Source organism: Triticum aestivum, chromosome 3A (genome assembly GCF_018294505.1).
Source record: "Triticum aestivum cultivar Chinese Spring chromosome 3A, IWGSC CS RefSeq v2.1, whole genome shotgun sequence".
NCBI lineage: Eukaryota > Viridiplantae > Streptophyta > Magnoliopsida > Poales > Poaceae > Triticum > Triticum aestivum.
The window spans coordinates 686956861-686968220 of NC_057800.1; the positions used below are offsets into that span (position 1 = coordinate 686956861).

Below are 11360 nucleotides of genomic sequence, written 5' to 3' on the forward strand. Positions count from 1 at the left end.
TCTCGCCGTGGAGGTAGTCGTCCCGCGCCCATTTTAGGGCCTCCTCGTCAGAGAAGCCGCGCCGAACAATGGCCTCGAACTCCGCGGGAAGGCCGGGCTCCGCCTTTAGCCTGACGAGGACGAGGCGGCCAGAGGTGCGGGAGGAGTCGGCGATGCGGACGCCGGAGCTGCGGGTGCGGTGGCTGAACGGCGTGCCCTGGGGCTTCGGCTGGACGGGGCGGAGGCTGGGTGAGCCGGTCGAGCGGTCGGACGAGGAGGAGGACGCCCCCGGGTCCATGCGCCTCGGTGTCCATGAGCTCTCACGCCGGCGGGAGAAGGGCGGGGGAGGGGGGGGGGTACTCTAGCCTGGGCGTGTTGCGACCCTCGATGTACTCGAGGACGGCCTCCAGCGTGCGGCCGGGCACGCCCCACCATCGGCGGCGACCTTCGGAGTTGAGCCTCCCGGAGGGCACGACGCCGTTGGTGGCCTCGAGCTGCTTGGCGTGGCGGCGGCGGAAGTAGGGCTCCCACAATGGGCTGTCGGGTACGTACCGTGCGCTTTCCCTCGCCGCTTGCGGCAGAGAGGCGCGGAAACGCACGATCTCCGCACGCCGCGCCGCTTCGGTGGGCGGTGGTGGCACCGGGACCCCACCGACGCTGATCCTCCACGCCCCGGGCACCCGCATGTCCGGCGGGACCGGGTACTCGGCTTCATAGAGGAGCCGAGCTTCGTCCTCGTGGAGGTGGCGGCGGCCGAAGCCGTTCGCCGCCGCGCGTCGCCTGGGAAGTGCTCGGCCATGATTGAACTGGAACGGTGAGAGAAAAGGGAGGGACGGGGAGGAACGGGGCGTCGACGGTGGAGAGTCTGTGCGTCCCCGGCGCGCTGGGGGGCGGCTTATATAGGCGGAGGCGCCGCGCGTACGCTGGCCGCCGTGTTACGCGTGGCGGGCGAGGGACGCGCGTCATCCGGTCTTCACTGCGCCGCCCGTGAGGCATCAATGGAGGAGGCTGTCCGGCGCGGCAGCGTGCGACAGCTTTGGCATTGATTCGCCGTGGGAACCGAGGCGATGAGGACGACGAAGCGTCAAGAAGAGCCGAGTCTCTGCCAAGGAGGGCCCGCCGACTTTCGCGCCAAAAACGATTCGGTCGGTGTCCCAAGCGCCCCTAGCGCGTCAGGTTCGATCTGGGTCCGTCGGCGAAAAAAGGGCCTTTGGAGCCGTGACTGGGCCGATTTTTCGGCGCCGACGGCCGAAATATCGCCTGAGAGGGTCTTGTTAAGGGCGCGGCTGGAGTCGCTCTTACTAGTAGAACCACCATAAGCTACGCTGGCAGTGGAACACTAGCAGCACAGCAGCGATGTTGCGGCGTTTACTTGCTCGCTCCTAAATCCACTGCCCATGCCACACGCACCGGAGACTGATTGACTAAGCCTGGAAAGTTTTGGCAGGAGAAGAAGCAGCCAAAGCCAAGCAACAATGGACGTGCAATTGCAAAGAGAGTCCAAGACATCGTACCTTTGTGATGTGATGAGATGACGCGCATGTGCATGTGCAAGCGGTCAAAAGAGCAAGGCCGCTTTGGCGAGGCAAGTGGCCTATCGCTTGGGACGACCGTTCTCCGGGAAGATCCTGCGTGCGCGAGAAAGCATGGTCAGTCAGTGTGTCCGGTCAAGCCCGCCTTCCGCCATGGAGGATCGCATCCGCATCGCGCGAAAGGGAGTTGAAACTACCGGGCCTGCTGTCATCTTCCGCTCGCCTAGAATGGCTGCTCGAGTCGGGCGCACGGCACCGCGGGTCAATCCTTTTGGCTGCCGATTTGGGCCGTCTGTTACACACTGTTCAAAGCCCTTGACGGGTCCGATGGCGAGATGACTTGCAGGCGTGGCTGGCTTCTGCTGAGACGTCGCAGCCCCTCTCTCCTAAATGGGTCGCCAAATGAGGCTTAGAAGAAGAGTAAACATTTGCTAATGCAGTGCAAGCATGTTGTTGGAACAGATGCTTCTTTCTTTTTTTGTTGCTGAAAATAAAAAAGGTTACAGCAGATAATTCAGTACAGAGTTCAATGAACAGTTAAATACTTAAATCTGTGTTTATACCGTTTTATTTTCATCTGAGACATGGTGATTACTTCATGATGTGCATATTCAACAGTGCCCGTATTCTAACTTTCTAACCATATTCAACATTGAGATGATGCTAGAAAACGATCTTCTTTCAGTTGTCAAGAAGCAAGCAGAGATAAACTGGAACTGAAACACAAGTTGGCACTTACGCTCACAAGTCCCAGGTGACAAGAGCTGCTCGTGCAGAAAAGTCACCGTGCCATCCCCCGTAGCCACCTTCCCTGGTTAGCTTAGCCGTTCAAGATCACAAGATTCCCAGCTGCGGCGTAGAAAGACGGCTCCGGTGAGACTGACTAAAGCGAACGATAACAATATTTGACTTCACCAGCATTCAGTGAGAAGCCTGTTGGTTGCACGAGGATACCACATTCATACATACCCCATCACCACAGGTTCAGATCACACGCGGTTTACAGAGAAAAGTAACGAACCTCTTGTCATCCTGGGCCTACCCAGTGCGTGCCTATAAAAGCAAGTCATTGTTAAATAAGACCAACGCAGAAGGCCGGCAAGAGTGAGAGATCATCATCGTACCTCCAGGATGGCCGAGCCTCTGATAACCAACGGCAATGGAGCTGCTGAAGGGGGTGCTGCGGGCTCTGCGTTTGCGTCGGTGAAGGTGCCGCCACCGTCGCCGCCGAGGAGGCTGCAGAGGTTCGACTCCCTGCATATGGAGGCCGGGAAGATTCCTGGCGGCCACAGCTATGCGGCCAAGGTCTGTTCTTCCCTTGCTCTCTTCCTCGGTTCGACAGAAATCTTCATTTTTTTACAATACAAGCAAGGGAACTGCATCAAAAATTTCCGATTCCTGTTATGATGGGGTACTTTCTCATGACTGCAAAACCAGGAATTTTCAAAGAAAGATAACAGTCTGCACTTGTAACATTACAGACAGCACAGTTTTGTCAAGGACGGCTGCTACAAGTAACTAATGTATTATGATGTCAATCCATCATGGTAGACTTGTCACTTATGTGAAGTAACTAAACATACCAGCTGCTTCAGCATCATGAGCTTGCATAACCAAACAACCCAACATATTAATTAGCTGCTTTAGCATCTTATAAGCTTGCATAATCAAACAACTAAGCATATTAATTAGCTGCTTTCCTTGAGGTGAATGTAATATTTGCAATCTGACTGTGATTTTGCTCTCTTTCTTACCGCAAAGCAGGTTGGCTGGGCGACGACACTGCACTTGGCCTTCCAGAGCCTAGGTGTGGTTTATGGGGACATGGGAACTTCACCCCTCTATGTGTTCTCCAGCACCTTTACTGGTGGGATCAAGGACACAGATGACCTCCTTGGTGTCATGTCCCTGATTATCTATACTGTGCTTCTCCTTCCATTGATGAAATACTGCTTCATTGTCTTGAGAGCTAATGACAACGGCGATGGTAAGTAAATACCCTCCACTTATCTTCTGGACAAAACTTGTATGTTTATAGAGAAGACTTGTATGTTTACAGAGTACTGACAACCATTAGAAGTACTAGGGTCTGAGCATTAAGCACTTAGTTCCATAAAAAAGAAAATCCAAAATATGTGAGACCATGTAAATGCAAACAATATTTTGTTCAAGTGAGAGTTTGTCATATCTTATGAATTCATAACCTTTGCAGGCGGAACATTTGCACTTTATTCCTTGATATCTCGGTATGCTAGGATTAGCTTGATACCAAACCAGCAGGCTGAAGATGCAACAGTCTCTCACTACAAGTTAGAGTCCCCCACGAATCGTGTCAAGCGGGCTCATTGGATTAAGGAAAAGATGGAAAACAGCCCGAAATTTAAGGTCATACTTTTCCTAGTGACAATTCTAGCAACATCAATGGTTATTGGTGACGGTGTGCTCACTCCATGTATTTCAGGTGAGCATCCTTTCTTTCTTAAGCTCATCTCCCGAATTTCATTGCGGGAAATTAGGATTTCATGAGGGAGGAAAAGGGGGTCAGTATAAAATAACCCGCAATCCAACGGATAGTTAAAACATGTGGACACTTGAACAAATAATGTGCCATATCTACTTTATGAACTAATTAAATACATGCCCATGCTAAATAATTATTATTCAGATAAAATATGAAACAGAGAAATTACCATCCAGATTATAGTATTGAAGCAGCTTATTGTTCTGCTAGATGATAAAACACCCAATTTGCAGTGTAATATATTCATAAGCATGATTGCTTTCAGCTTAGCTAACAAAGTTTTTGGTATTTTACTATGTTGCAGTGCTTAGTGCAGTTACGGGAATCAAGCAATCAGCAAAGTCGTTAACTCAAGGTATACCCATCATAGGATGCATCTCCCTGTTTAGCAGTGAAAGTTACATCCATGTCACTATCTTAGGTTGCCAGTTTTATTTGATTCTTTTGATCTCATCAACAGGACAAATTGCTGGCATCGCAATCGGCATTCTGATCGTCCTCTTTCTTGTCCAGCGCTTTGGCACAGACAAAGTTGGTTACACATTTGGCCCAGTAATCTTTATATGGTTCATCTTAATTGCCGGCATTGGGATTTATAATTTGATCAAACATGATACTGGAATTCTGAAAGCATTCAACCCACAATACATAGTGGAATATTTCCAAAGAAATGGGAAGGACGGCTGGATTTCGCTTGGAGGTGTTATCTTATGCATTACAGGTATTTTCATGTCATGAGTTCAATACAGAACTCTGCAATTGTTCACCCTAAGATGTGAACTAATAGAATAGGCCCACAAGGTGCTGCATTGATCTTGAAAAAGGAATAAATGCTCCTTGTTTATTCAGAAGTCCTGAAAATGGATATTGTGTCTTTTGTGAAATAGGAACCGAAGCAATGTTTGCTGACCTTGGTCACTTCAATGTGAGAGCAGTTCAGGTAATCAAGCAACTCATCTGAATAATTAGCCTTTTCATTATTTTGATTTGAGTGTGTGCACAGAAAGGGTGGTTGGAGAGGGAATAAACTCTGTGCAGTCATGCTTATGGAAAATAAATCCTTTCGAGTTATATAGAACTGTATTATGAAAAAAATTACTTTCCACGATCAATAAATTTGCAATTAATCTTATTCATGATTTTCCATTTATTCCACTTATACAATTAATATAAATTTTTATTGCACTGCAGATTGGCTTTTCTGCAGTTCTGCTCCCATCAGTATTGCTTGCTTACATGGGTCAGGCTGCATATCTTCGCATCCACCCTGAAGATGTTGCAGATACATTCTACAAATCAATCCCAGGTGAGATCATAAGAGGATCAGCTAAGAAATGGAATGAGTTAGGCACTGAAAGATTAATATTTAACAACAAACTCATTTATTTTGTCACAGGTCCATTATATTGGCCAACATTTGTGGTGGCCGTGGCTGCTGCTATAATTGCAAGCCAAGCTATGATTTCTGGTGCCTTTGCAATCATTGCTCAGTCCCAAGTTCTTGGTTGCTTTCCACGGGTTCGTGTCACTCACACCTCAAAAAAGTATCATGGGCAGGTCTACATCCCTGAGATCAACTATGCATTAATGATCTTATGTGTAGCTGTGACAGCTATTTTCCAAACTACAGACAAGATCGGCAATGCATATGGTAAGAAAATCTTCAACTCTATATAAAGAAAGGAGTAAATAATTCATTACCTGAAGATCATTTCTGCTATAAGATTGAGACATCTCATGCTTCTATTATTCCCTTACACAACTGTTGCATGTTATTTCTCTTAAGTAGTCTTCACCTGAAATTTCAATATAAACATAGATGCACCGAAGTTGCTCATAACATGATGTTTTCGCTCGTCTATTTGCCCAGATTGTCGGCAAGTAGTACGTTACTCGCAAATATGCTATATTGCCATTGCTGCTTAACCTGCCAAATCCAGAAAGAGTGAAATCATCATATGCTAATTGTGGAATTTAGCAAGAATATAAAAGTTTGTATGTAAGATGTGATAATGTCTGCATAGCCTGATCAATTGATGAAAATATACCAGATTGGTCCATTCTTCCAAAATCCAATGGCATCATGACCCATCAACTTATTCTTATAAAATCAAAGAAGTAACAACTAACAAGTATTATCCACATTCGAAATTCACTTTGTTACTTTCAGTAATAATGGAGTATCAGTTTTATGATAATAATATAATCATCATATGTGCAGGTATTGCTGTCGTCTTTGTGATGTTCATAACAACACTTCTAGTCACACTGGTAATGGCCATGATATGGAAGACAAGTCTGCTGTGGATTGCACTCTTTCCAATAATATTTGGCAGCGCAGAGCTCCTGTACTTATCCTCAGCATTCTACAAATTTGTAGAAGGTGGCTACTTGCCACTAGGTTTTGCAGCAATTTTGATGCTTATAATGGGCACATGGCACTATGTTCATGTTCATCGGTACAAATACGAGCTCAAGAACAAAGTGTCAAACAACTATGTGGCCGAGTTGGCAACAAGGCGAAATCTTGCTAGGCTGCCAGGAATAGGCGTTCTGTACTCTGAGCTTGTGCAAGGAATCCCACCCATACTGCCCCATTTGGTAGAAAAAGTACCTTCCATCCATTCAGTTCTTGTGATTATCTCAATAAAGTTCTTACCAATCAGCAATATAGAAACAAATGAGAGGTTCCTCTTCCGATACGTGGAGCCAAGAGAATACAGGGTATTCCGATGTGTGGTGCGCTATGGTTACAACAATAAAGTAGAAGATCCAAGAGAGTTCGAGAACTTGCTTATTGGGAACTTGAAGCAATTCATCCATCAAGAATCACTCTACAGCGAAAGTAGTCATTCCCTTGAAGGAGAAGATAATGCATTCGAAGAATCAGGAGATGCAATGGAGCCTTCTGTTGAAGTTCAAGACGCAAGGTTGCCGAAAAGGTTTTTAGATGGAATCACTGCTAGCCCAGTGAACGGGTTAATGGATGAGATAGAGTTTATTCAGAGAGGGATGGATGATGGTGTTGTCCATCTGCTGGGAGAAACTAACGTGGTGGCGGAGCAAGATGCCGGTTTGGTGAAGAAAATAATAGTTGACTACGCCTACAATTTCATGAGGAAGAACTTCAGGCAACCAGAGAAGATCACATGTGTTCCACATAACAGGCTGCTGCGGGTGGGAATGACATATGAGATCTAGAGAGATGCTCAGTGGATTGATCAAATTGACAATAGCTTCAGTTTTCTCAGTACCGAGTGCAGAAAGGATATGCAGAGGAAGATGGTGACCGCGTAAACAGTCTCCCTGACAGAACAGCAGAGGATGGACAGAGTTTCCGCGTACAAGTGGTGAAACTACAGTACATGCAATATGTATTTACCATATAATATTTTTGTTAGGGAAATTATACTGTATAAGTGTTTGTTAGCAGTAAGTATGCATAGCTGTCAAACCCCTAGTTTGGCCAACTCTTTGCCTTCTTTTTGGAAAACTCAAAATCTTAGTATGTGCAGTTGTACACAAAGATTGTAAGCTACCGGCAAAAGTTAAACGAAGAATAAAGTATTGCTTTTGTACATTCATCTCAAATTGTGTATACAGCATGTTACGGATTGTATGCGGCCAGCACTTGGCACTTCAGACGTTTTTGTTTCCGAGGCAAGTCAAAAGATTTGCCAAACATGACAAAAAGAGGAAGAACTAATTGTGCCACCAACCGTGTGACTGTAAGAAATGGAAGGGCCAAAGTGCGGATTAAACAAATGTGCATCAGTTATCTTCAGACATTGTGTTCTCAGCAAACAAATCAAAAATTTATCGCCCTGCTCGATTTGAGGTCCGAAATCAGCAGGGGAAACCGTGAGATACGAGTACAAGAAAGCATCGGATTTGTGCACAGAACTAGTTCGACATGAGTCGATCCCAAACAGCCCACGAAGTTGAGAATAAGAGGTCCCGGCAGGCATTCCATCAAACATGTCACAGGCATTTGTCACGAGAAGCAAATACTGCGAGGTCGTATCGTATCCTTACCTATGCACTCCATTCCACCCGGGCGAATCCACACGCATATAGAGACCGATCGCTGCTTCCCTTTGCCACCAGTACTGTGCGATAATTCGCAAGGAAAGGATGCTTGGGTCAGCGTTGGAAGTTGGAACAGAAGAAAAATGGAAACGAGTCGAGGATGGCGGGTGAGGAGAAGAGACCGCTGGTCAGGAGCCAAGCACGCGCCAGCGCCGCCGCGAGGGAGGATCCGGCCACCGAGAGAGAGACGGCGGCGACGAGCCACCAGCCGATCGCCTCGGTGCTCCTGTGGCGCCTTTAATTTTTTGAGGCTGCTCCATCCTGTGCGCCATCCTATATCTCGCTTATAGCGAGACGTAGGGAAGCCTCGCGAGATGAGCCAGCCCAAGACGCGAGAGGCCACTGCCTCATCATTTTGTTGTTTCCTTCTCGTTTCTTCTACTTTTGACTATACTTCCAAATATTCTAAATAAATCTATTACAAAAATTACTGTACATACAATATTTTAAAGAATGTTAACCAAGCATTTGAGAATGTTAAATGTGCATATAGAAAGTGTTTCTCATGTATACGAAAAATATAAAATACGTGTGAACAAAGATGATCATGTATTTAAAATTTTTAATCAAGGATTTATAAAAATATCACACAAATATTTCAAAAATGTTAATAAAGCATTTGAACAATATAAAATTTGTATAGAAAAAATATTAATGATATATTAAAAAATTTAATTTTATATTTGAAAAATGTTAATCAAGCATTTGCAAATGCTAAATGTGTATAGAAAAAAATGTTGATCATGTATTAAAAATGTTAATCTTGTATTTAAAATATATTAAATGTGTATTAAAAATGTACAATGTGTATAGAAAAAATAAACATAAAAAATACAAGTTTTTAGAAAAATATTAATCATGTATTTCAAAATGCTAAACATGTATATAAAATTTATTTCTGATGTACACGAAAAATCTCGAATGTGTATTGAGAAAAGCTTACGTGTGTTGAGCAAGAAAAGAAACCACTGAAAATGGAAAAAACAAAGCAACCCAATAAAAGCAAGAAATGAAAATAAAGAAAATAGAAAACCAAAGAAACCAATGCAAAAGAATGGTAACCGTGAAAGAAACAAATTGGTGGACGTCGGCGGCTCCTCCCACGACGGATCCATCATCGACCGGCACCATCAAGGCTCCAGACTCCGACGAGGAAGAGTAGGACATGGGAGACGGCGGCGCCTTGAGTCCCGTGAGCCGGTGTGTGTCCCATGTCCTACTCTACCTCGCCGGTGACTGGAGCAACACTTGAAGGGACGCAGCCGGTCGCTGGACCTGGCCGCGGCGGAGCCAGACGAGCTCCGCTTAGAGTCAATGGCGGAGCTGGAGGTATTCCTGGGTATTCCCTGGAATACCAAAGAATTTTGTGCAAAAAAAATTACTACATATATCAATATACATAGACTTACTTGGCCCAGCCCAAACACAACGACGCAGCGAGCCAGCGACGCGGGGCGCCAGACAGGAGCGAACAGACATATGGTCTCGCGCGCGAGTAGCAGACCGATCGAGCAGCGAGCACGTTCTTTCTCGAATCCCCTTTCCCTAACCTAGCGCTAGCTGAGGCTCCGGCGGCGGCGGCGAGCGATTCTGGTCCAGCGGCCGGCCTTCTCCTCTCGCCTCTCCCTCAGTTCCTCCCCTCCACTCCGGCCATCTCCCTCCCCAGCTCCCCTCCCCTCCGTCCGGTCCTCTCCTCCGCGGCTCCGCCAGGCGCCAGGCCGCCAGTCCGCCTCCGGCTTCCCCTGTTCCCCAGCGTGGCGGCTACCGGCCTCGGTGCTCAGTTCAGCACCGTCCAGCAGCAGCAGGCAGCAGGTCCGGCCTCGGTTCCTCACTTCCTCTGTTTCTTTTCCTCTGTTTCTAACAAATCTGTAGATAGTTCAGTGAGTGCTTGTAAATTTAAATTGAATTCTGATCCATTTGCTGCATATGATCATACATGATTGCTACTTGATTCATTTGCTGCATATTGTCAAGATTTCCATGGCAATTAAGCATGTTCATTTCTCATGTGCGTAAGGATAAAAGGTTTAGCAAGTTGAAGAATCTATGTGACCTTTCAGTTTTGATGGTTGAGACAAGAAAGAATGAACAATATTATATTGTTTACAAACTTCTTAAGTTGGTTCTCATTCTTCCGGTTGCCACTGCTAGTGTTGAGAGGGTATTTTCCTTGATGAAATACGTGAAGAATTCACTAAGAAACAAAATGGGTGATGAATATTTGAACAATTGCTTGGTTACATTCGTTGAGAGATAATTCTTCAGGCAAGTAAAAGATGAGGATGTCATCAATCTCTTCCAGAAAGGGGATCGTAAAGTTATATTGTAATTTCCTTTGCTATTTGTAATTTTTCTTAATTGTTAGAGATATTGCGACAATGATATTTTGCTACTATTGTCGATACTAGCAAATATGCCCGTGCGTTGCAACGGGAGACAAAAAATTATGGCTCACCAAATAAACATGACTCAATATCCTGATGTATGAGCATACTCTATTTTAACATAGTGGCTCACCATGTTGCCATTTATTTTATTTTTCTCACCCTAGCCGATGATGGTCGCGATGTCCACGTGATCACAATGCATTCCGCGGTAAATCACAAGGCTATGAAATTTCCAGTGCATGCCACACTTATCATTATGTTGCGCAAGGGAACGTCTAAAACTTTAAAAACAAATCTCATTGACCATGAACTACTCCCAACGCCAAGATATATAAAGACTTTCGAAAAACTAATCAAATCCTAGACATAAAATACTTTTGAATCAGTGAACACTTTTCGAATCGACAATTTTGTTTTGAAATTTTTGATTTTCTCAAAAAATATCATGAACATTAGTTTTGTTTACAATTTTTTTAAATGTATGAACCGGTTTCGAATTCATTAACATTTTTTGACTCAACACACATTTTTCCAATTGACGAACTTTTTTAGAAAAATTGGGGAACACATTTTTATTTTTATTTTTGTGAATGGATATTTTTTTCAGATTCCCGAATATGTTTTGATTACACGATCATTTTTTTCAAAATCATGAACATGATTTTATTTCCCGACCATTTTTTTCCAAAAATTGTGATTTTTTATAATTTTATGAACAGTTTTGCAAAAACACCAACATTTTTTGAATCTGCAAAACTTTATGATTTTCTAACATTTTTGAATTCACATATATTTTTATGATTTCTCAAACATTTTTTTGAAAAGTTGCAACTTTTAGAATATTAAAATCCC

At 44.6% G+C, this 11360-nt stretch overlaps 1 protein-coding gene and 1 long non-coding RNA gene across 2 annotated transcripts; one reads left to right on the forward strand and one right to left on the reverse strand.

The window, feature by feature from the left end:
- Nucleotides 1–2571: 2571 nt before the first annotated feature.
- LOC123063230 (potassium transporter 5) lies at nt 2572–7616 on the forward strand. Its single transcript, XM_044486971.1, has 9 exons — nt 2572–2816; nt 3276–3498; nt 3724–3972; nt 4337–4387; nt 4493–4753; nt 4920–4972; nt 5224–5338; nt 5429–5683; nt 6254–7616. Exons 1-9 carry the CDS (start codon nt 2643–2645, stop codon nt 7231–7233), a joined length of 2361 nt encoding a protein of 786 aa, XP_044342906.1. The 5' UTR covers nt 2572–2642; the 3' UTR covers nt 7234–7616.
- LOC123063231 (uncharacterized) lies at nt 5694–8379 on the reverse strand. Its single transcript, XR_006430205.1, has 3 exons — nt 8244–8379; nt 8068–8141; nt 5694–5959 (listed from the first exon to the last, which is right to left on the reverse strand). It is a non-coding gene; the product is annotated as an uncharacterized lncRNA (long non-coding RNA).
- Between the last annotated feature and the right edge of the window lie 2981 nt (nt 8380–11360).

Excerpts from the sequence above, each read along its gene's own strand:
- LOC123063230 (XM_044486971.1), top strand. The coding sequence starts at position 2,643 with ATGGCCGAGCCTCTGATAACCAACGGCAATGGAGCTGCTGAAGGGGGT. Across the intron at positions 3,973-4,336 it reads GCTCACTCCATGTATTTCAG|TGCTTAGTGCAGTTACGGGA; the intron begins GTGAGCATCCTT and ends ACTATGTTGCAG. Across the intron at positions 5,684-6,253 it reads CAAGATCGGCAATGCATATG|GTATTGCTGTCGTCTTTGTG; the intron begins GTAAGAAAATCT and ends TCATATGTGCAG.